The sequence below is a fragment of the Chenopodium album genome, chromosome 22 (genome assembly GCF_948465745.1).
Source record: "Chenopodium album chromosome 22, dcCheAlbu1.1, whole genome shotgun sequence".
NCBI lineage: Eukaryota > Viridiplantae > Streptophyta > Magnoliopsida > Caryophyllales > Amaranthaceae > Chenopodium > Chenopodium album.
The window spans coordinates 1,187,445-1,213,951 of NC_137855.1; the positions used below are offsets into that span (position 1 = coordinate 1,187,445).

Sequence of the window (26,507 nt, forward strand, 5' to 3'; positions counted from 1 at the left end):
TTACCCTTCCTCTAATTTTTTTAACATAAGTTTACTCGTAATCTTTTATGGTGGACCAACCACGTAATTATAAATAGCAAAAGTATTTTGTTGATTTTACTACATAATTTTATAAAATTTTCATTTTCTAAACGAAAATCGAAAAAATTCAACATTTTCTTTCAATAAAGGAGTTAGGAGTAAAGAAATGTAGGTGTTACCGTGCTAACCTCAAATAATTAAGCTTCAAAAAGAAATTTTTTTTACGGGGTTTAAAGGATATGAACTTGAGACCTATTATATGTGCATAATGCTTCGATTTTTCCTTAGACCATAAACACAAATTTCAAAGGAAATAATTGTACTTTTCTCCAAAACCAAGTTCAAAATTTGTAAACAACTTACCACAATTAGGTTGCATCACTTCTTCATGGATCATATAGTGACCATGTTAGGTGTGCTTGACTATGTCTAACCTGTACTTCATCTTTATTTTGGATATAATAGTACATAACTACATACTAATCGTTCATGCACATCTTCCTATTCCAATAATGTACTTCATATTACTAATCTTTTTGCCCCATTAAACCCTCACATCGATTTGAAATTACACATACCCGTGATTGACACGTCTCTATTTCGTCTTTCTTTGGTTGTCTTCCTATGGGCTAGGCTTGACCATAGAGGCTAGACAAATGATGAGTCGAGAAACCTTCAACTTAATCATTAGATCACTAGTTTCGTAAATTAAACACTATATATATTATCAGTCCACAATACATTTATCATTATTTCTTGTAATTATCATTTTATCTTCGTTAGTAATATTTGTTTTCAATATTGTACACACAAGTACTCAAACAATGTAAAAAGTCAAAATTTTGCGAGTAATCTACTAATTGACTTCACGAGCTCATATCCAAGAGTCAATAACCAACCATTCAAGCTAGTTGCATACATACATCTGAAACAATATGATTAGGGTAAACAGTAAACAGTGTGAAATAAATAAAATTCAGATGAGCTAACAGTGGAAGGGGTACCCCTTGTGATCTGAGTATATTGCTTCAATTCTTTGGATATGACATTTCAAAGCGGATAATCCAAAGTTAAGTCACAATTCACAACTACTTTCACAAAAGCTGCCACCAAAATCTTTTCCATCTCTTCTTGCCTTATTAAATCATCAAGTTTTATTTTTATTTTTTTTAATTATCACCCCTAAAAGAAACAAACAATTATAAATAAATTGAACAAAATAAAAGTTTTCTCTTTTTTCTCTCTCTAATCATTTGATTGGAGCCTAAACATAGTATAACATTTACATCCAATCAGTCAAATATATTTATCAACTAATTTAACCATAGGTAAATTTGGCAGTTACATATATACTCTCTAAACATATTCAACCTTGATGTTCGTCTCAATTTCTTTTACTACGTATACGAAATAGTTAATCTATCCGTTATATATAGTTTATTTGGTAGTACAAGTACTACTTTTACAGTTTACTACCTCTATTACATATCATGTGTAACTTAAAATTTTTAATTCTCACAAAAAACAATCAAAAGTTACATAACAGAGATAGTACGTATGTAGTTGTAGACTTGTAGACGACTATGATTTGACTGTCACATACATCTGCTCTATTTATCCCCGCTACTTTTCTTTCTTGTCGATTACTTTTTTTTTTTTTTTTTTCTTTTTTGAAACAGTCAATTACTACTTATGTTAATACAGTAAATAAAATAGAACTAAGGGAGCCTTTTTTTTTTTTTTTTTTTTTGAATTAAGGGAGTTTTTAATTTTACCCTTGAAAAGAAAAGAAACACTAAATGGTAAAAGAAAATATTAATGATGACATTATTTTTTGTGCTGAGTTGAAAAGGCCTTTCATTCTGAATTTTTTATATTTATGTACAACAGCCTGCAGTAAAATTTAGTGAAAAATAAAGTTTATACTTGTACAAGTAGTATTCGTGATCTACATATAATGTTATTGACTTTTTTGTTAGAACTGCTACTGGAGTAGTGTAGTGGAGTGGAGTGTACTATTTTATGAGTTATCACAATCCAATGCCACTGAATTTTTATTACTATTTCAGCTGTAAATACTTCATCTGTTTGCAGTATTATTCATGATTATACCTAATTTATAGCTGCTGTCAATTTTATTTAGCTTTTTATATTTTGAAAAATTAAGGTTTGAAAAAATAATGTATTGAATTGATGTGTTTTTTTTGTCCTTAATGATCATAATCATAATTGTTTGTGGAATATTGAATGAGGCTTTTTTATTTGATCTAATTATCTTCTTTGCTCTTAATTTTTTTTACTTAATTTTATCCGTAATAATAAGACATACTTCGTATAAACTATGGAGGTCTTTGCCAGTAGTGCCATCCTCCCCGCAAGACAAAATAAGTTGATTTTTATTTTGCTAGTTAATACAGATTATGTAAAATCTTTTCAAAAATTTGGTATAAGAAACTCGTGATTAATCAAATTCGATCAGAAAATTCAAGTAAATTTAATCGCCGGTGCTAATCAAGACATGGATCGGATATAACCTAGGGAGAAAAAAGACGGATGAAGTGTATATGGACAGCTTGTGCAACTTTGCAAAGGACTAACCAATGAGGCAAATTTTCGTCTGCTAGTTGATCAGAATTTTTCATGGGCACCCATAGTTACTATCAAAGGTCCAAAATCGTACTTAGACAATATGGAAGTTAGAGGTCATTTATTATTATGACTCAAAATCTGTAAACATTTACCATGAGCTATCATTTATGCTTTCTTTCAAGCACTTCCATTTTGGACAACCCTCTTTATTTATTTGTACCTCATATATATCATCATGCATTCATTTAACCTAGCTTGTGTATAGGCGGATTTTGTGACATTGGTACATAGTCTACATACGCCATAGATACATGGTGAAAAAAGGTTATGCATATATGGAACTTTTTTTGAATCAGCATGACGTGGCACCACGTTTCATTGATGACCTAGCTAAAACAAAGAAGTAACAATAATTACGGAGTAAATGAATCAAATTAAATCAAGTCGATCTTTATTAAAGTTAAATTGAGTCTACTCTTCTAAGTTTTTATCAGTTATTAGAGACTTTGAATTATATTAGTATTTAACTTTCCTCGTGAGTGGACGGTTTTTTTTCCTTAAAGTTTTTAAGCATAACATTTGCTACAACTTGAGTTTGTCTAGTCTAATCTGTATTATCAATCAAATGAAAGTTATAAAAACACAATCAAACTTATAATTGACCATATCATAGGGAGATTATTGGGACCCATTTACCCATCTTAACATGCTTAAATCTGAATCTTAACTTTAATCACATTGCACAAATGATGGCTTTGAAACATAATTACAGTTTTGTGAATAATTCTAGTTCATAAAATTACCTTGACCCCAATCCCCGCTCAAAAAAAGACTTGATAATTAAAAGAAACAATAATAACATGAACATTTATTTATTTTTTCAAATAAAGCAGAAATCTTTTTGATTACTACTCAGTATATTATTTTAAGGAGACTAAACGAGGATATATAATTGATTTATAACATGTATAAATACTTTAATTTCAAAGTCAAATTTTTTATTTTTTATTTTTTTTTTTTTTTTTTTTTTTTTTTTTTTGAAGCATCAAATATGTTATGAATACAGCACTTGAGACAGATAAAAAAAAAATGGCTGGAATAATAATTGATATTTATAAGAAATTTTTTATCTAAATCCTCATTATCCTTCCACCCAAGATCCTAACATGTTAATATACTACAACAATGTACATTCATCCATGAAATATTTTGTACATGCATGTCATGTAACTCTTCTATTATTGAAAAAATTCTACTTTTTATAAATACAAAAACTTACAAATAAAATAGACTTAGAAAAAAATTAATAATAGACATGCAAAACACTTAAAATCTGGGAAATAAATATAATCAAAAGTAACAAACAAAAGTTCTTCCTCTTGGAATTATGACTTTGATTTGCTTTTGAACTCTTGATGAGTTTGTTTACATAGCTGGAAAAAAAAAAGAGCTGAGAAATAAAAACTAACTTAAGCTAAAAAATTAAACCTAATTAACCAAAAAGAGAGGAAAATTAAACGTAAACCTTACATACACAAATTAAACCTTAAAAGAAACCTAATTTAACAACAACTACATTCCTCTTCTGCCTAGCGAGCTAGCTACATACGTACCATCATCGATCAAGCATGTACATACATTCTTATTGATTCGACTCGTTATCCTGTTCGATCTCAGAAGCCGGTTCATCCTCTTCTTCAAAGCAATCAATCCCATACGCGGCATGTCCATGTCCAAAGGACTTAATATGATCCTTAAGAGATCTTTTGTGCTTAAAATCCGAACCACAAGTACAATACCATAACTTACCACAATTTTTCTCATGAGTCCTCCAATCTCCTCTTACAGCAAATGGTTTACCACATTTCCTACATGCAAAAGGCTTTATTCCATGTTTTCTCTTGTAATGTGTTTGGAGGGTTCGAAAATCCTTCAAGGGTTTCGCCCTTGGATGATCGATGTTGTTTCGACAACCCGGTGCACAACAATAACATGGTAGCCTTAGCATGGCTGTTGGTTGTGTTCCTCTTAAGGATTCTGGTCCTTTCCTGTATTGTGATCCATGCCCCCACATATGCATCTATATTACATAAATCATCACTTATTAGGTCACATTGTTTAATTTTCCATATTGTTGTAGTAATATAAGCAACAATAATGCATAATCATAATACTAATGTACAATAAATAAGATCAATGTATCACATAATAATGCATACTCATAAATCATCACTTAGGTCACATAAATATTACTGCGTGTACATGCGTTAACTTTCAAGACTGTGACTTTACCAATTAAACTAGCTGAAGTCGGCCAACAAATAAAACTTTGTTATATCTGAACAGTTGATGTTTTATCGTGTATATGTATTGTATACTATACAAAAATAGTACTAGTAGTAGAGTAGGAGTAACATAGCTAGTAGTCCTATAATAGAGCCAATGGAAGATGATGACTTTTGGAAAACAAAGCTTGAAGATCGATGATAAGATTGTGGGTCAACAAGTCAATACTTTTCTTTTATTTTTTTCTAAATATTTTGGTGGTTTTTACTTTATAGGGAGCCGCTTTTATTAAATAGCTCCAAAATAAGAGGACTTCTCTGAAAATTTTTCATACATTGCATTAAATGCAGTGTATATGTTTTCATTCTCCAAGAAGCTTATTTAGGTACCTGGTTACATAACAGGAATTAATTGAAGCTTAAAAATGTTCCTATATTGTAAAACATAGTACTTCAAAGCTCGTGTATGTATGTCTTAGACCATGCATAATTATCGAGATAAGCTAACCTAAGCTAGATTAATACAGATATGTTCCTAAACGATAGGCCACATTTAATATGGTTGTTTTTTTACAAGTAATTGATTGTTTGTGAATATGATCTTCACATCGATCACCATACCAATGTATCATTACATGTAATATGGGGTAAAATATTGAAGTGTTTATCTTACTGAAATTAGAAAGTGACATACCGAGTATCATTTTGAGATGGTCTAATTAAAAGTATTGTCGATTATTTATGAATGGAGAGAGAGTTTAATTTCTTGTTGTATGAAAATACGGTGAATAAAAGAAGAAAGTACAAGGAATAATTGTTGAGAAAAAAAACACTCCTAGCTAGCTAGTACTATTGCCCAATTGAAGAAGGGAGAAGTACTAGAATATAGTTAACGATCATAATTAATTCTGTTACCCTAATTATTAATGGACCATCCTATATGGGTTAATAAATAACAATGTATGTTGTTTTAATTTCTTTAAAATCATGTCAAGGGACCACAATTAATTGTTTGTTTCTTACATAATGTCTAACAATTGTACTTTCACAAGTTGAATGCATTGTTCTTAATACAAGCTATAGCTATATACTGTATAATTCATTAAGAATTGAAATTGTTACCCAATTCTTGTAAAATCAATACATATAATTGATATACCGTACATATTATGGAGTAATCTATAATTCTATATACCTCACCCTAATTTGTACAATTTTAAGGATTTTTATAGAAAAATCTACTACTTCGGTTTAGAGGTGAAAAATGATGATAAAGTCTCTAGTTACTACGACTCTACGAGTAGTATATTTTTTCACTGTCCTACAAGACAAAAAGTACTTAAAAGGAGATTACTAAAGTAAAACCACTAAACGAATAACGTTTTAGAACCAACATACAAAGTGTAATTTTGTCATTAATTTCAACTTTATGTTACCTGTAATTCATGAAATGTGATGACGACTCTTACATAACATATAATCATAATTCGAGAGAATGTATAAGATAATTAAATCGGAAAAATGCTATTTGGCAAATAATTAAGCAAAAAAAAAAAAGGTTTTGTGTTTTTTAGTTGCACACAAATCTATGACTATGAGACTCAACACAAACTTTAAGGATTCATCAGAAGAAAATTAAAGAAATTTAATTTTGTTTATTGAAAGTGCATATTGCCCACCTTGTGTCGTTCAATCAACATAAAAAGAGAGTAAAATATTAAATTAAAAGTTAAAACTATTATTTTTAAAAAAAAAATTAAAAAAAAAGAAGTACAAATGTTGGTCTGAGTTGGACCAAGGTCTCTCTCTACTGAAGCTACAGTAACAGTTAGATCAATTGTTTACTAATCCCAATAAATTAATCTTACAGTTTTTAAAAGAAAAAAAAAAGGGAAATGGCAATAAATTAAAAAACTTGAAACTTGAAAATTCACAATTTCAAAGAACAAGAAAAACCCTAATTGAAGGCTAATATTAGTACAAGTCAAAATGCAATTGAAAGTTCATATAAACTAGAAGGATTATTATTTAATTTAAAGAGAAATCAAATATAATTTAAATTAATTTTTAATTAAATTTATGAAAAGTGAGTTTGAAATCAAGGTACACAAAAAAGGAAGAAGAATAGTAGAGCACCAAAACATGAAAAGAGCAAACCAAAAGACCAAGTAGGGTATGAAATGGAATTCATTTTTTCCACTCTCTTTTCCTTTTTACCCAAGAAATTAAAATGAATTACTAACCCAAATATAACAACTACCTCAACCATAAAATCACCACCAACCCAGGTGTCGGAACACCAGAACACCGACACCTGGGTTAATAGAAAGTTCAGATGTACACAACCTTATCCTTATCAAACAAAATCATAAACACGGAGATACATAGAGATCGAGGTTACCTGCATGTTGTTGTAACGATTGAAGGTTCGGAAGCAAAGAGGGCAAGAAAACTGAGTAGGACCAATCAAAATCTGAGCAGGAGTTGGGATCCAATACTGCCCTTTGTTAACTGTTCCAATTGAGTTGCAATAACCACCAATTAATGATGAATTACTATTATTATTTTCACTACTACTAATATTAATATTATCATTATTAATATTAATATAGTTTGATGCAACTGTAACTTCTTCTGATCTACAACTCTCTTCATTATTCATCATCATCATCATCATCATCCTACTATTCTTGTTGTTGTGATGATCTGAAGTCGTAGAACACGAGGATATCGAGGTCGTGGTCGTGGCCGTGGCAGCCGTGGTGGCGGATATTAGATTAGATGCTTGACAACTTGGTAGCCCTAAGTGAAGGGCTACCGTAACATCGTCGTCGTCGTTGTCGTTGTCGTTGTCGTCGTTGCCGTAGTCGAATTTATGATCAACATCCATAGGAGCACTAGTAGAGGAAAACTCCTCTAAATAATGATCATGTTTATTAATACTACTATTATTATTAACATCTTCATAATTGTTATTAATATTAATATTAATATTATCATCATATTCATTGAGATTAATATTATGATGATGATTGTTTTTGACTGGGCTTGAACTTAGGAGAGGAAGGGCTTCTCTAAGAGGAGGAGAAGGGGGTGATTTTGTGTAAATTTGAGGGTTATTATTATTATTATTATTAGAGAAGAAGAAATTAAAATCATAGGGATTATTATTATTATTATTGTTAATGATATTGTTGTTATGATTAGGGAAGAAGTGATTAATATTGGGGTAATAGTGATGATTAAAGTAAGGATTATGTGACATGATGAAAGGAATTAATAATAGAAAGAAAGATTAAGGGTATGATTATATATAGATGTTATTATTGTATGTAGTAGTAGTATAATCTAGAGGAGGAAGAGAGAGAAAATGGAAAGTTAGAGAGAGAAAGTAGAAGAAGAAAAAAAAAGGGAAGGTTATTTAGAAAAGGTTAGGAAAAAAGTAGAAGGAAGAAGGGAGCATAATCACCAAAATATATGAAAGAGAGAGAAGAAGAAGATGATGATGGAGAAGGTAGGTTAAATAAAAATGTGTGGGACTCAAACTATATATACATACAATATGTATATATATAAAGAACAAAAGAGGTGGAAATTAAAGCTATTCTTGTTGAGTAAAAAAGGAGAGACAAGATATCACTTGTGACTAGTGACTAAATTATTTTGCTATAAATTTTGTGCTAAAATATTGGGTGAATTATTACTGTCTCCGTCCCTTCAGTATCAAAATAAGTGTTTTTTTTAAAAATTATTTCGTATTAATAAATACAAATTATAAAAAATTAATATTTGAAAATTATACATCAAGGTGATTCTAATAAACATCCATATTAATTTGTTTAATCCATGTAAAATATGTACCAACATTGATATAAAAGTAGTATATGTGAATAATGTAAAAGTCAAAATAGAACACTTTATTTAATTGAAACGGATCAAAGGAAGTTTAAAAGTTTTTCTAGTTTCAATAGTGATTGTCTTGTAAAATACGTCAAAAACTAGAAAAAAAAAAAGTTTAGATTCAAAGGGCATGTTATTTTTCGTGACTATAAGATGGAGAGGTTGTGTTAATTTTAAAATTGTTTTTTTTAATGGATATTTAAGTACATGAGATTAATAATAACAGAAGAAGTTAAGCAAATAAGGCCAATAAAGACAAGTTCAGAAAAATATGGTTGAAGGTTGTCTCCCTTTAATCTTCACCCATTTCCCACAAGCTTAATGTTCACAATCATACAAACATGTTATTATAAGACAAAAATATGGGAAAAGTTTACTATGGATACACGAGTGACAACCTTTTGTTTGTTTGGGGAGAAATGTAAATAAAATTACACTTTAGTGTAAAAATAAATAAATAAAATAAATATTAAAAAAAAAAGGTTATGTTGATATTAATTACTACTCCTATCGGTTTAGATTTTAAATTTAACTATTCATGCCTCCTGATTTTTGTATTAGTGTATTACTTATATAGTTATATATTAATTATTTAATTGGTCAAAGAGAATAGCTAACCTTTAATTTACATAGACATTATATATGGCGTAATTCAATAATATAATATGGAGTTCTCCATAATTAAGAGTACATTGAGTAAATTTTTCATTATTTATAAGTGTAAATCAGGCTACACTCGCGTAGTGATAAGCCAAACTTACGTATTCTTACAAATAATATGGGTGAGAAAATCGTATAGTGGAAAGAATCGAATCTGCAATTGATTATTAAGACGGTGCGACACAAAGGCATGTAAAGTCTTATCATTATTTTTGAAAATATTACCACCCTAAAACTTCTCTATTAAGCATTTTACAATAAAGTTAATAATGATTACTTTCACATTTCAATTCAATTTATATCTTAAACAATTAGTGAATGACAATCAATTCAAGCTGATACGGGGCATATCTTCATCATCATACATTTTAAAATTACATAATAAATAAATTTGATTTTTGTTGTTTTAAGAGAGGATGGTCAATGACATTAAAAATGTATTTTATGCTTCTATTCACCTGATTTTTATTAATTTAAATCTACTATAACATTAAAATAAATTTAACTACGTTACTCTTAATAGAATTTAGAGAAAAACCTAAAATGAGAGCAGCCATTATTAATTAATATACCAAGGAATATAAACTTTAATTTTTTATATACTCCAATTAGTTTTGTTCATACCAAATGAAGAGAGAGTAAGTAAAATAAAAGAAAATAATAAAAAATATTTAAAAAAAGGTAAAAATATCCTAGGGGAAACAAAGTAGGGTGCAAAAAATGCAATGTTGCCCAGCAATTGCTTTGGTGGGTGAGTCACTGGTCGGGTGGGCTCACAGTTTGTGAACAAGATTAACCAATTTTTAGAGAGAGAAAATTAACTAATTAAACTTTCACTCAATTTCTTTCTTTTGTTTTGTTTTTATTTTTAATAAATAAAGAACAATTTAGATATTGTGTTAATTTTGTGAGTTTGTTTGTGGGTCCTTAAATTACAAACAAAATAGTCTCTCTGTTACATTCACATCAAGTCACTGTTCACACTTCTATAAATAAACCGGTGACAGATCTTACCTCTTTTATTATCAATAACCACTGGATGATCATCACAGACAAAATAGATACTGCTAGTGAAGTGAAAAGCCTTTAACTTTTTATGATACTCCATCCGATTTTAATTAATTGCAACACTTTTACGTTTGTTAATGTATTCATATAAATCACATACATTAAAACCGATCAAGTAAATTTCATCGACATTTTATATTTGGCCAGTCACACAGTCTATATCGACATGTCACCACAAACAATATTATATGATCCTAATATGTATTCCCATCTTATTTGAGAAATTTTTGATGTTACAGAATCTGGTGGCGAAAAATCTTGAGACTCTATACATTTTAGGGTCATATAATGACGTTTGGAACCATATATGATCATTATATGTTGTCAAAGATGTCCGTGGTAGGCTTCAGTTCACGAAATCGATACAAGTTTCGAACGGATTAATTGACCAATTTAAGGCATATTGGATGGTCCACCCACCCAATTGGACTCCCGAAGGATATTAGGGATCATGGTAAACATCTCGGCAATTTTTATTTCCGAGCGAAAAAAGTCAAAAAATTCCAAAATTGAAGGCCATTATCCACGCTTTTTGAGGAAATTTTTTATGTTACGGAGCCTAGTGGCGAAAAGTCTTGAGACCCTAGGGGATACATCTTAGGGTCATATAATGACGTTTAGAACCATATATGACTATTATATGTTGTCAAAGATGACCGTGGTAGCTAGGCTTCTGTTCACGAAATTGGTGCAAGTTTTGAACGGGTAAATTGACCGTTTTAAGACATATTAGATGGTTCCACTTACCCAATTGGACCCCCGAAGGATATTAAGGACCATGGTAAACATTTCGGCAATTTTTATTTCCGGGCGAAAAAAGGTCAAAAATTCTAAAATTGAAGGCTATTATCCACACTTTTTGAGGAATTTTCGATATTACGGGGTCTGGTGGCAAAAAGTATTGAGACCCTAGGGGATACATCTTATGGTCATAAAATAACTTTTGGAGCCATGTGTGACCATTATATGTTGTCAAAGATGTCCGTGGTAGGCTTCAGTTCACAAAATCGGTGCAAGTTTCGAATGGGTAAATTGACCGTTTTAAGGCATATTGGATAGTTTCACCCACCCAATTGGACTCCCGGAGGATATTAGGGACCATGTTAAACATCTCGACAATTTTTATTTCCGGGCGAAAAAAAGGTCAAAAATTCCGAAATTGAAGGCTATTATCCACGCTTTTTGAGGAAATTTTGATGTTACGGGGTCTGGTGGCGAAAAGTCTTGAGACCCTAGGGGGTACATCTTAGGGTCATATAATGACGTTTGGAAACATATATGACCATTATATGTAGTCAAAGATATCCGTGGCAGGTTTCAGTTCACGAAATCAGTGCAAGTTTTGAACGGGTAAATTGACCATTTTAACGCATATTGGATGGTTCCACCCACCCAATTGGACTCCCACAGGGCATTAGGGACCATGGTAAACATCTCGGCAATTTTTATATCCGGGCGAAAAAAGTTTACTCAATTAAATGATCAAATTGGGTTACTTTTTAGAAATTAATTATTGTTAATAGTATATGATGAATTAAGGCTTTTATGGAAAAAAAAATAAGATTTATCATTATAAATAAATGAGATTAGACCTACCAATGAATAAAAATTAAACATAACTCTTATAATACTACATAAATAAATGTAAATATATCATGGTATGTAGTCACACACAAAACTAATAATTGAACCGTCTAGTTACAACTACAAGAGAGGATCCGACACCAAAATAGATACATGAATGGCATGGTACGGAATACATAACATAACATACCTTGTAATATCAATCAACAGTTATATTATAAGTAACTTTTATCATTATTATTACTGCAACCATTTTGTTCTGACAATTTGGTTATAATTACATTTAAGGTTGATGCGTCAAATTTGATTGACAAGGTTTTTCATCAATTTTCTTGACGTGTTACAATAATTCAGCTGCTTATTATTATTGTTGTTTCTTCTTTAACATAAGGTCTTATAAAAGGTTGGAATTTGATAGGTTAATAGTTATGTCCAACTAAATTTGTGCTTATTCTTTTCAATGCCAACGAAAATTGAACCAAACTCTATTTATAATATAGTTTCAGATAACATCATCCTGGAGGAACAATAAGAGTTAGGGGAGAATTCTTCTAATTATACTACAGAAGAAAAAGAATATTATTGGCCCATATATCACATGTCAAAATGGATCAAAATATGTTTTTAGGACCCACTTACTATTTTATTTTATTTTATTTTATGCTATTACTCGTAATTTATGTTTACTACGGGACACATTTTTTTCTAATCATTATTTTCGGATCAACTTGTAAGATATGTTGAGTGATTTTACTATAAATAATAATAAATAATAAAAATAATATACAGAGTACGTCCTTTGTTAATTTAAGATTAACTTTAAAAGTGGTTGGTTACACGCGGTTATTATCATAGAAGTCAGTTACAAGACAAACTTGCAAGTTCAGCTAATATTATGCATCACCTTAATTCAAATCATATAACCTATGTTACATGACTAGCAACTGATTTGGGGTGGAGGAAAATAAAAAAAACTAAAATGGTAAGTTGTTCTATTTTGATCTCTTGACTGTGAGATTTTGACCTTGTACATCACTTTCAGCATTGTACTAGTGTAGAAAATATAAGGGGGAAAAAGGGAGAATTGAGAAGGACAAAGAGATAGAGTGGATAGCTAGAAAAGTGATGAAGGGTACAAGTCACACAGCTGTTTTGGTTATTACTTATCAGGAGTAGTTACATGATGTTCAGAATGAGAAAATCACAATACAACGGAGGCGAAACCAAACTTGATTGTTAATAAGGGGATAAACTAATAGAAAACCCACTAATTCTACCATTAACCATGCATAATACGAAATAATATGCTTGTAACATACATCTGATTTATTACCCTACTTTATGATTCTTTATTTTAGTGTTTATTTGCTCTTAGCCTCTTACTCTCTCTATAAAGTACCTCCCTAGCTAGATCCTTCTCTATCTATCTCTATAGACATACAAGGATAAAGAGTAGGGTATGGAAAAAATAATTATTGGTGTTAATTATTGAATGGTGAAATCCCTTATAATAAGTCTGTCTTTACATACATTATTATAACTGTAACTTTTACGCCTCGTATGTGATAATTGATGTTAAAAACACTTGATCGAATACAAAATTATTATTCATGTGTCCCCAATATAATTATCGATTTGCATCATATATAAAATGCCTCAAGTATATATTGTCTCTATACTTATGTATGTACATAAATCCCACATACAACATCTAGTTGATCTCCAAGTAAGTTAACCTAATATTTTCATTACTACGTATATTTTCTTTTTTCTAAAACACAACGTTTTCAATTATCATTGGTACCCTATTAATAATTTCAAAGTTATTAATATAAAGTGGGACCCATAAGACCCTGCTAATGGACCCACTTGAAGGTAGCTAGGCTTTATGTGAATGTGAATGTGAATGTGATGGGTCTATGACAAGAGAGAGAATAAGATAACTTAGCTTATGTAGGGGCATGGAGACAATATGGATGATTGACATTCCTTATGCATTTAGAGCCAGAGGAACAATTGTATTTTGTACCACCTGCCAATTACATTTGTAGCAACAACAACATCATTTATTGAACTCCCTTTGTTCTCTTTCAATTTTTTGTTGTCCTACTGTAACTCATAAACTATCCTCATCTATTTCATTTACTTATTGTTGTCGTAGTCGTTTGCTTGCATTTCATATTTCCTCCGTCTTTTAAAGTTCGTTATATATGAACCTAATTCATAAGTTAGTATAAATGTGCACATGATTGAGATAAAGGAAAGATAGTGATCGATCAAATAATTAAGTAGAAAATTTCTACCTAAAAAGTACGTTATGGGACAAATCTTAAAGGTTGGCTTCTCTGACTGAAAAGACATATTGGAAATACTCCCGCTGTTTTAAAATAATTACCATTATTTTTTATCATTCTATTGTTCGCATATTAACTTAAATGTGTCAATTATTTTAAGATAAAAGATAATTTTAAGGGACAAAAAAGTATTCGATGATTTTGTTTATCTTTAGACTCTTTCACGAAAATCCCCTCTTTCTATGTCTATTTATTCATTATGTTGGTCACTCTTATGCATGTGTATAGTTTAGTAGTCCCACATGTATTATCATGCATCCACTAGCTTAGCTACCAGCAACTTAAGCAATATATATGTGGTCATACACAACAAATGATTACTTATTCCAGAATTTTTGGGCCATGTCTTACTTAAATTCTATGGACTTTTTTATATTTTAGATTTAGAATTCTTTTTTATTATTTGTAACATTGTATATATGTATTTATACCAGCTAAGCTAGTATTTTGTATAAAATGTATTATAATACATTGATCATTACAAGACTCATTATTATAAAGCCCTAAGCTAGCATATTACTCGATCTAGTTTTAATACTGACGAAATTACTATAAATAGATAAAAGAAAAAATCATGACATACATATCATAGATTTTAGTATGAAGCTACATCATAGCAACATGCACGTCATAAAAACCTAGTTTTATGAAATGAAACACATGCATGTAATCATGATGTATAAAATAGAGAGTAAAAATTAGGTTGGAAAGCGAGGAAGAAATAAAAGAAGCAATGTGCTGTGTGCATAATTTGGTTTACATTGTATAACGATTTACTTGTAATAATAATCATAGTTTCTTCGTCTCTAGGTGTTGTTTCTAATAAAATTTTGATTTGTGATACTCAGATTAATATAGGAACAATATTTAAACACGACGTATAAGAATTAATTCGATATTTGTATGATGATCAATCTAACAATATTTGTGAAGGCATGTATGGTTGAAGACTGCATCTAGGCGCATAGGGTCTATGTATTTGGCATGCACATAAGAGGGCAATATGGGATTTGGTGGTACATTTTCTTTCTTGTTTCGGTACAGTGGTATATTTTTGTGTACAACTATACATGTATAATGTACCATTAAATGATTAAAGTATAAGTTGTTTGAATAGTAATTTTTATGTACTACTCCGTATTATGCATGCAGTGGTACTTTTTGCTATCATATTTTTCACCATCAACTTTCCATTATTTACAAAAATGTCATTTTTACATCCTAAATATACAGGACCTATACGCCAATACTTCTTCGTGGTTAAACACTAAAGATGGAGAGAAAATAAGTGGGACTATATGAACAGGAGTAAAATAATAATATCCCACGTTTCTAGGGAAGTTAAGGAGTGAGTGTACGTGCCAAAAGGCAAAGTCAAATGGAAAGGCTTTTCATGTCCCCTTTCTTGTCCCATCACACATTTCCTCATTAAACCCAACATTTTCATTTCTTAAGTCAATGCTTAACATTTGCTAAACCGGCCAATGAGAAACAAACAAACCCTAAATATTTTTATTTAATTTAACAATACTAGTATTAGACAAAGAACAAAAGAGGGTTGGTAGTAACTAGTCTTGTTTTGGGATCCAAAAACGTTCATACATAAGCCAAGCTATATATCAAATTAAATATTACTCGTACCTTGATTAATTAGTTTTTGAGTGATAGATATCCTAATCAAATTCTATTGACTAACTTTATTAGTTTTGCTTTTAAATGATTTTTAGTTGTTTATTAATTCATGTAAATTTGTATTTGCTTCTAGCGATAGTAACCAAATTGAAACAAACGGATGCAAGTAACAATGAGTTTGGAGTTTGGACCAAGTTTCAAGTCAAACTTTTGGGGTCGAATTATAGCCCAAGAGCTTTCCAAAATAAGCCGAGGAGATATAAGCTGGATATGTCATGTATGGACTAGCATTTTATTAGGCTTTAAAGCTACACTAAACTTACAAATCCGTTAATAAATACTTCGTATGTACATGGAACAATACAATGAATAACATTGTTGATTTTACAAAATGCAAAAATGTTTGAACACAAAAAAACATTGTAAAATGGAGTTACCTTCGAGAAAGAAAAGCAAAAAAGGAGGTTGCCTTTGGGGGCAAGCTTTTGGGGAAGAAAACCCTGCTTGTTTTGGATAAGACATAGTAAGTTTTTTAATAACCAAAGAAAATAGAGAGCAGCCAAAGTAGAGGTGAAGAAATGTAACAGTTAAAAAAAATATAATTAAATAATAGAAATTTAAAATAAAAAAATTACGTAGAAAATAATTTTTGGGGATTTGCAAATTCCCAAATCAAATTAAAGTGGGCATTTTCAATAAACAGAAAAAAAGGAGAGGCGGGGGACATTAAATACCTCTATATTTGCAGGGTGGTCTAACCAATATAATTAGACACATAGAATCATGCTAACACACACTATATATTGTTTCATTTTGTTTATTATACTTTGTTTGATCACCCTGCTAAGAAATTCCTGTCCTTATTTGAGACAAACACTCCTTGAGGGTTTCGAGCTGAGTACGTACTTCTCTAACTCGTTATTAAGAAACACGTCTACTTTCTCCATTCACATATGATATCACTAGTTTAAGGACATATTTTGATTGACTGAATTGAGCTAAACTGAACTGAGCTTATTGAAGCTGAACTGAACTTAACTAAATATTTTACTATGAGAGAAGGAAATTAATGTAAGAACTGAACTGAACTTATTGCAACTGAACTGAACTGAACTTATTGGAGCTATATTGAACTGAACTGAAAATAAAGAGAATAGGCCCTAACTGTATATTTGTTAACACATTGCTTTGACCGTTAATATCTTATGTTGTCTATACATTATCACAAACTTTTAAATAAATCGGATGTACAATAAATATTGTACATCCGTTATAAAGTTACCCCTAAAATAAGCAAAAGTTACCCTAATATGGATAAATGTTACCCTTACATAAATAAATGTTACAAAGTATTTATACTTTATTGATAAAAGTTACCCAAAAAATTGTAAAAGTGACCCTAAATTTGATAAAAAGTGATCCCCGATGTACAGTAAATTACTGTACACCGGATGTATACAAAAGTTATTCTATTTATATGGAATAAAATCATTTATAATTTACAAGAAGTAATAGTTGTACAATAATAAGATTCTATATTAATGAAATTAGCGTGTAATTATCATTTTAAAAACCACTCGGGCTAATTGATAATCTGACAATCATATTATATGGCAAACTTAGTTAACAAAACGATTTGACAATGAAAAAAATTGATGGAAAATGGGATTATGTTTAGTTCCCATTGTACAAAGAAGTTGTATTATCTCTGCGAAATGAAGGCCGCCAGATTAGACCAAAGTGATCCGATCTTGTGCTGATTTAATTGGGTAATCCAATGACAAAATCTTGCATGTGTGCTGCCTCACAATTTTCAAGGCAACACGAGTGTACATTTCTTTAAGCTTTGCCTGTCCTATGTCCTTATTCATGTCTCATTTTCTTGTTTATTATCAAATCTTGATTTGCATGTCGACCACTAATTTTGTTTAGGGCTATACTAATTTTTAACTAATATTCAAATAGACGACACAATGAGATGACATGGATTTGACTCGGAGTTAGTTATTTAAGAGAAATATGAACTTGACTCAAAGGTGTTCCGATCCAAAAAATCTTAACTCTATTAAGAGTTATTAAGAGAAACTTGAGGTCGGTACAATGTAAAGACGTGTCAACTAAAACTCGATCGCCTGAATCGATCAGTTTGTTGTATATGCTCAGTTATCCTACTATGATAAATATTAGCATGCAACATGAATTTATCAGAAGTCAAAAAATGAACACATACTGTTTTATCATAGATTCATAGATAAGTGATGTTATTTGACTCTTGCAACTTACGTTCGGTTCCATCATTGGCCTCACAAGCTTGAGAAAAATATGCGCCCTCGTCTCTGAAAAATTTTAGTTTAACGGTGGTTATCCTACAAAAAAGTCTAAACAAGATTTATCGAAAAGAAGAAAGTACCTAAACAATCAGTCAAAATCATCTCATTACTCAAAAGTTAAGAGTGAGCAGTGAAAAAAAAAAAAAAAAGTACTGCAAATTGATTATAGACATTCACTATAGTTCAATGTTATATGAAGTCCTATAATGTGTGTAAAATTGGCAAACGTTGCCCATCTGTGTTATACTAAACGACCGCCTTTACAAAGACTGAACATGGTTTTAGATATGGGATACATACATTATGAGCTACTTCCACGAGGCGAAATAAACAAGACTATTCGCCTAGTAGGTTAAAAAATCAGTCATTACCCAACACCAGGAATTGAATTAGAGATGCATCATTGCTCACGTAGGGACTTCGGCTCCCTCTCACCAAAAAAAAAGGGCAAAAAAAAGGTTATTCTAATACTGAATGCACATAAATTCCACAAAGCGTAATTAAAAAAGATAAAAATTATGTAAGATTAAACAAGAAAAAAAATGAAGACAGACAATATACAATTGAAGCAGGAAGAAACAGTTACAGGGATGTGCTCATGTGTAAACCCTATCACAAGTAAGCTGAATCAACAACAATTGTGAACCTCTCTAACAGTGAATTTTAAAAAATGTGGGGGAACCTAATTTATATTTCAGGGACAAAAACTTTGATTAGGAACATGATGACCTACGATCCTACTAAAGATCTCATAGAAGAGTTGCTAGTTACGATGTCCAACGCCGAAATGAAACCTCCCAGTTTTCTTGTCATTGAAGGCGTATTCAAGCCGTAGAGGACCTAAAGGAGACTCCACGCGAATACCAGCTCCATACCCATATCCACTCCCGGGTTTACCTCTTGCACCAGCAGGATCACCTTCAAATACAACAGATGTATATATTACATATATTACTATTAACATCACAAATTTGGTTTAATCCACCAAATCTAGATCTATTTGGACAAAAAAAAACAATAAACCAAGCCTTCTAATGAGCAACTCATCTCGTTGATAAAAAGCTCATAAGGATAAAAAAAAATGCACATACCAGGAACAGATGAGCCTGATCCAAGGTCAGTTCCATAATCAGCAAAAAGGGCGCCATCTACTGGACCAAACTGAAATAGAAAAATATTACGTTCAAGGGATAAGTCAATGGTATTAATGAGATTTTGTTGACCATCAACATCACTAAAACAAGCAAAGAACCTTTTTAAAGCCCTAAAAAAAGGCAAGATAATCTACACTGCATTTCCAAGATACAGAAGGATTAAATTAAAAGCATAAACGTCACATACACTTTCTGGTTGCATCCTCTCTTAGAAGCTCTTACACTTCTAGTGAGTTGAACTAATGCAAAATGTAAAAGCAACTGCATGACGTCAACCACTAAGCAAACAGTGGACTTTGGCTAGTTTGCTAAGATGCTGGGAATCTGGGATGTTAATAACCAAATTTCAAAGCTTCCATTGTACCACATTTGTCCATTCTAGATGCCTAGTTATGCTAAGGCTTTAACTAACAAAATTAAAGAAGGTGTAAGTAGTGATGCTTGCTAGGTCATACGTACATAATATTAGACATTCCTAAGTCACCTAATCACCTTCCCAACTTCCCACATAAAAGAAAGTGGTGTCAAAGTCTTCATTTCCAAAAACTAGGCATACTTGAATAACAAGATGATTAAGAGATGCAGAAATTGAAGCAGATCACTTCCATAAGGATTTCAGACTCTAAGTCTACATATACAGAGACAACAAGTTGTAGAAAAAACATGCAATCAGCTGAGCACTTGACGTACCAGAGGGAAGGAAATTTCACCGCAGCCAACCACATAGGAACGGCCTGAGCCAACAGCACCCTCTTCATATCCTCTCACACTGTTTGTGCCACCAATGGCAAATGCTTCATGAGGAGAGAATTTACCCAGCACATTACCACCAGACAAACTGAAAAACCAAAGGAACAATTGATTTAGTGTCAAAAAGTACAAAAATTAAAAAGAAGAAATGAAGATTTTACCAATCATTTACACACAAGCAACCAAAAACCAAGGAGCATATCAAACCTTAAAAGAAGATTGGCTGGCCCAACCTCTGCCCCTGTCCTGGCACGGGCATTTACTCTATTAAAACTCAACCACTCTGGCAAGATAGGAAGACCTTGTTCCATGCTGAAGACCAACTGCATACAGGTACAATATGAGCAAAAGAAGGAATAACGAACAAATTATGTGTTTCTAAATTAACTGATAACTAACCATTGAGGATCCTAAATCACCAGTGTAGGCACACTCGCATTTGGCAAGCAACATATTATCATGCGTATTCCCACTGAACACAGCATAAAAGCACATCAAATACAGTTCAAAAGTTTATACAAGAATTACATACAGCAAAAAAGTGGCAAGACTTTTAATTTCAACAATGGCCTATACCTTGCAGTAAGAGGGCTGCTGTAATAATCTTTTATAACAGGATCCCCCTTGTCATCATGAGCACCAGCTCGCTGCAATAGCACAAATGGGAAATAATACAAAAATTAATAAGTAACATGAGTTCACCTGGATAACTATCAGACAATGATATGCCCAAAGTTTCCATACATACCACCAGAAAAAGCTATGTGTTCCGGTAATAGATAAATGAAGCATGAAACCAGCTATTGATACCTGAAACGTAAGTCCAGCTGTTCCACTCCACTTTGGTCTTAGAGGACGACTGAATTCCATGCCAGCTGTTACACGGCCAATGGTTATGTTATTATTGTCGGGCTGGTTACCATGGACCAAAGTACCGGGAGTTCTTGAATTCTGGATGACCAATTAAGACAAGTGACAGGACCAAATTAAAAACACAAAAAAAAGCAATATCCTTTTCATCGTAGAAGATAGATAAGCAAGATTGTAGCTTATCACCTGAATCATAATTGACTGTTGCGTACGCTTATCATCACCTTCAATCCATGGGACTGTGTAATTTATCCGAAATATAGAGTCGATTTGCCCCCTCTCGAGGGAGACATTGACTTTTTGATTTTTACCAAAAAGATTTCTATGAGAATATGCAAAGCTGCAAACAAAGTTAAGATAAAAAAGAATTCTTGTAAAAAATTATAAGATCACAAAGAACTCAAGCAGATAAAGTTTCATCAAAAAGTACTACTCAGAGAAAACAGGCTTCTATACAAGAACAGCATAAGCACTCCAAACATTTGAAACAAGACATAAATAAAAGATTCACCTAATTCTCCATATAATGCTCCCAGGAGCTCTCTACTTGATTTTCTCATACATACACAAGATGACAAAAAAAAAAAAGAAAAAAAAATTCCACATGCATAAATAGAGTGAAACGCAACAAAAGCCAATGTGCCCAGAAGATAGCTGCAGGTTATGTAAACTTGTAAAGATTTCGAGCCAGTATCTACCATGTACCGGCCTTAGAAAGATATGAAATTTAATACAGGACATTTGGTATTTGCATGTTGTTGTTCCAACCTTCAAATACCGTTTTGCCAATTTAACACTGATTTGCCACTAACCCTATCACCACCAAAAATCCTTCATTCACATAAGTTGTACATTCAACCATTAAACATAAATCATTGACCAATCTAATACCAACAATTGAAATACTAGATGCCCAATTTAAACAGGAAAATGAAATAGCTAAAGCTCTTATAAAGTTATAAGAGAACAGCACATAATAGTTTTAGCTCGTGTGACATAATATATAAGATTGTGCACAATTGGAATGGCCATGAACCTGCCAACAGCATGAAAAATAAAAGATTGGTAAAGAAGAATTATAGCTTCTTCAGATAATAAGAATAAGACAACTCACAATTACCAAGGAAATCATACATGATTTAAATTCATAGATATGCAAATCAGTTTGTAAAAAACTTTAAAAGGTGTAATTTTCTAAAGGGTATCCATCACTATGGCATGTAAGTCATGAATGATGAGGATTTTTAATTTACGTAGTGAACTCCAAAGCAACAGAATAGTACCTTCCAATCAAACCAGACAATGGGCCACTGGTTATCCTGCAAATTATATAACCATAATGAATCAGAAAAAAAATATACATAGCCAAGACCCTTCATTTTGAAGACTATATAGATCATTATCACAGTTTCATGTCTTACCCACTCGAAATTCCACCACCAGCTGAGAAACCTCCACTCACACGCTCAACCACATTCATTACCAAATCAACCTTACCAGTGTCTGGAGTTTAGAAAGCAAAAGTTAGACATTATAATAGTGAAAAATTGGAAATAAGACAGATGCCAAATTCAAAGAGATTCCATCAACATTATTCATATTTTTTCCAACATGACTATCACCATAGTCTCTAAAGAGTAATGAAGTGGCACCAACAGCAAGACTTAAATAAGAGATAACTGAAGCCAAACAATTTGGTTCGTAGGCAGAATATATATTAAATAGCCGAGCTATTGGGTAACAAGGAAATTCAATTCAAAGCCTAGGTTCAAGCAGAAGAGGAATTCCTCTCCACCAACCCATCCGACACATTGAAGCCAGGGATCAATTGACCAATCAACAAAAATTCAGGCCTAACGCCACAAATAAGCAGGAGAGGATTGCACAATATAATAATCTCAACGGTTGCACATTCAAGCATCATCTTGGAGAGCTAAATCAACATGTCTTTAACCAAAATCAAACTGCAATTTAAGCAGCTTGAATTTGCCATGCAGCCATGCCAACTACAAATTTAGCAACAGAACCCCATTCATTGTAAATTCATCAGTGAACCAGTGGTCAGCACTCAGCAGAAGACGAAAAAAAGATAATTTTTCTAAAACATTAGCAAAAAGAAGCTTGCAAGCTAATACTCATTGACCAGAGGGGAGGAGAGAAGTTTAACCAAGATAAGGTCCAACCTTACGATCAAAAGCTTAACATGGCATCAATTGAACTTGAAATCAATTGAAGACAAAATTGCTATTTATAGTTACCTCCGGCGGGCTGGGGAAAAATGCTAACATCTTCCATAATTCCCATAGTTAGAACTGTCTCAACATCCCTTTTTCCTTGATTTAAACTGTAAACCTGCAAAAGAAGCAGGGGGAATACATAATAAAATATCAGACTACAAAGTTTAAAAGTTGATATAATTTCTCATTACCATGATCATACACAAGGAAATTTCAAGCTGGAGAATAAAAAAATGAAAATAAAAAACACAGTGGCAAATTAATCAATCATAGAAACCCTACAAATTTCATTAAAACAATTCTGCTTGAAAGTTGAAATTGATTTTCCAAAGGTGACGGAACACTCTATATCTAGAAAATTATCTATGCAATAATTTTACCTGCCCTTTTTTAGTTGTAAGCTGGCGGAGTATTGTTTCAGGCTTTGTCTTCCCCACAGTTGGCTCACGGCTGAAAGAAAACAATTTAATTTACACAATTAGTTATGAACCCATTATATCAGACTATTATTATCACTATCAGTGGAACATAATCAGTCACCATCTACTAAAATTTGTAGCATAACATACCTTCAACATGAAACATTATGTGAAACTATTTAATAAGGTTGACAGAACATAGACAACATTCTTTGTTGTTTGCCCATATCTTTTTCTTAATATTGCCTTTATAAAGAAGCAAATATGATAAATTTATAACTTACGTCTTTCGATCAAGAAAACGGATTGAGACATCATTGACCTCAGCTTCAGCAATTTGTAGCCTTAGTATACCCCCTGAAAGAATCTCAACACCTGAAACCTGTAAGAATAGAATAATGAATCTTCTGCTCCAACTTATTACAGCTTTGGCCTTGGGGATAAGGTAACAAAAGAGAATAATTTCATAACCTTAAAATGAATAAAAAGAAACAAATACTAACCATGCCAAAAAGGCCACGCTCCATATACCATCCATTAATGGATTCAATCACTTCATCCAAATGCCTGATATTGACCACTTTTCCTGCACAGCTTGATGACAAAATTTAATTTAATGGAGGATAGATTTTAAGTAGCTCACAAACTGTAGCAACAGAAAGACAAAAAAAAACCTACCATATCCATCACGAAATTTATCCTCTACAAATTTGGACGGAAGAACATTAGCTCCTTCGCACACCAATCCTCGAAACTCCTGGTTTGGTTCTACCTTGTGCGACAAAAGAGAAAGCAAATCAAACAAACTAGCTAACTCAAAAAAAGAAGAATATCTAGATTCAGGGCAGAATTATTCACCAAGATAATAACAGCATGATCATATAATATACCTATGAAACATAAAGTAGAGGTCCAAGGTATGGGACATGCCACGAGGATATATGACCGTGGCAGAGAAAACCAAATAAGCTCCTGGACAAAAAATGATATTGATGCAAATATGCAATCCCTCTACCCTTTAGTCCTTTACCTTGTAGCAATAGATAGATGAAACTTCAAACCCCCTAACCTCTCCCTCTGTTATAATTTCAGAGTCCCCTTTTACTCGCTTTGAAACAAAGAGAAGATAATGCCAAAGCAGCACCTACATCTCAACAATTTGCCTTTCTCATTTCAGTCTGTCTTATTTAAAGCTGGCAATCCAAAATAAAACTCGCTAGCGCCATTTCAAGGGACTCGCTTGCAATTAAAATTCTTAAAACAGTGATACACATCATGTTTATTAGAGGCTCATTCTCTTTCAGATGACTAGCAACATAATGCATTCCTATAACACAGCCTACATTGTAACTTCATCTTATCTCAATTACAAAGCTCATATAAGAAACAGCATTCAATCAAATTAATATGCATTGGAAACAGACTATATCAAAATTCAATAAACTCAAAATTATATACCTGAAAGACCAATCTGATACCATCCCGAGTATCTACAGCAACAGGCATACATGAAGAAAAATAGCCACTATCAATAATCCGATGAACATCCTCCTGAACCTCTCTAACCGTCAATGCCGAATTCGCCCGGCACGCTTTCAACGCCGTTAACGCCTCCGATTCCAAGTCCTTCATCTCCAATTCTTCACCATCTTTGTTCCTCACTAACACCTCACTAATCAGCACTCTCTCCTCATCCTCCCTCCGAGTCCGACTCACCGGCGCCTTTGTCTGAGCCACCTCAATCGCACCACCACCACCAGTAGCACCGGGTTGTGGCTGAGTCGACTCGTTCAGTGCCAATGTCGAAGAGCACAGCAATGGTGATGGGAAAGAACGCAATTTGATGGGGTTTTTGTGAAATTTGAGGGAATCTATGAACTGGGTTATTGAGAATTTGGCTTGTGAGAGGGTGGAAGTTAGGGATTGAGAACAAAATGGGAGGTGAGAGATGGGATTTTGAGGTGTAGAAAGAGGGATTTTAATGGCGGATGATTTGAATTCAATATCGCCATTGTTAAGCATAGTTGGAGAAATGGGAGTGGAATTTAGGCTAACTAGGGTAAAATTAAAATTGGGTTGATTTGAAAATTGGGGTTTGTTTGTTATCTGATCATTGAATTAGGGTTTTGGGAAGAAAAGGTTTTTGAGTGAAAGGCAGACGTTACATTCAAGCAGACGATGTCAAACGCTTAAATAAGTCGGTCTGATAACATTAATTTCGGACTTCCAATTATTTGCATGTTGGGCATGTTAGGTCATGGCTCGGGTCGTAAGTTTTTCAATTCGTGTTGTAATTTGACTTTTGCAATGTTTGTATGCGAATTTTGACCTATTTTCTTAAGACCAGTTCTATACTTTCTCAATCCATTACTCTGATGTATGTTAAAGAGTTAAGGCCTGTTCACATTTACTTAATTTCAATTTAGTTCAATTCTAATGAATTCAGTTCAGTTCAATTCAGTTCAACTCCAATCAGTTCAGTTCCTAATTTCTCTACCTCATAAAATATCCAATTCAGTTTAGTTCAGTTTAGTTCAGTTTTGCTTCAATCAGTTCAGTTTAGTTCAGTAAATGTGAACATGCCCTTAATATCTCTTAGTAAGTCTAAGTAAAGATAATAATAGTTTGATATTTATAAAGACGAATCAAACACA

At 32.2% G+C, this 26,507-nt stretch overlaps 2 protein-coding genes across 2 annotated transcripts; both read right to left on the bottom strand.

Moving 5' to 3' along the window:
* Positions 1 to 3,818: 3,818 nt before the first annotated feature.
* LOC145605826 (zinc finger protein WIP4-like) lies at positions 3,819 to 8,202 on the bottom strand. The gene is made up of 2 exons (XM_081661890.1): positions 7,297 to 8,202; positions 3,819 to 4,690 (listed from the first exon to the last, which is right to left on the bottom strand). The coding sequence occupies exons 1-2, from the start codon at positions 8,158 to 8,160 to the stop codon at positions 4,253 to 4,255; spliced, it is 1,302 nt and encodes a 433-aa protein (XP_081518016.1). The 5' UTR covers positions 8,161 to 8,202; the 3' UTR covers positions 3,819 to 4,252.
* A 10,435-nt stretch (positions 8,203 to 18,637) lies between these two features.
* LOC145603723 (outer envelope protein 80, chloroplastic-like) lies at positions 18,638 to 26,005 on the bottom strand. The gene is made up of 16 exons (XM_081659693.1): positions 25,312 to 26,005; positions 24,532 to 24,625; positions 24,357 to 24,439; positions 24,138 to 24,235; positions 23,815 to 23,884; positions 23,456 to 23,549; positions 22,619 to 22,700; positions 22,481 to 22,516; positions 21,384 to 21,537; positions 21,138 to 21,278; positions 20,904 to 20,974; positions 20,727 to 20,799; positions 20,535 to 20,650; positions 20,268 to 20,415; positions 19,515 to 19,584; positions 18,638 to 19,341 (listed from the first exon to the last, which is right to left on the bottom strand). The coding sequence occupies exons 1-16, from the start codon at positions 25,873 to 25,875 to the stop codon at positions 19,187 to 19,189; spliced, it is 2,049 nt and encodes a 682-aa protein (XP_081515819.1). The 5' UTR covers positions 25,876 to 26,005; the 3' UTR covers positions 18,638 to 19,186.
* Between the last annotated feature and the right edge of the window lie 502 nt (positions 26,006 to 26,507).

Bases quoted from the DNA above. Each gene is read 5' to 3' on its own strand.
- LOC145605826 (XM_081661890.1), bottom strand. From the start codon at position 8,160: ATGTCACATAATCCTTACTTTAATCATCACTATTACCCCAATATTAAT. The intron at 4,691-7,296 runs GTAACCTCGATC...TATGTAATATAG, and splicing joins ATCGTTACAACAACATGCAG to ATGCATATGTGGGGGCATGG.
- LOC145603723 (XM_081659693.1), bottom strand. From the start codon at position 25,875: ATGCTTAACAATGGCGATATTGAATTCAAATCATCCGCCATTAAAATC. The intron at 23,550-23,814 runs GTAAAATTATTG...CTTCTTTTGCAG, and splicing joins TTACAACTAAAAAAGGGCAG to GTTTACAGTTTAAATCAAGG. The intron at 22,701-23,455 runs GTAACTATAAAT...TCTAAACTCCAG, and splicing joins TTTTCCCCAGCCCGCCGGAG to ACACTGGTAAGGTTGATTTG.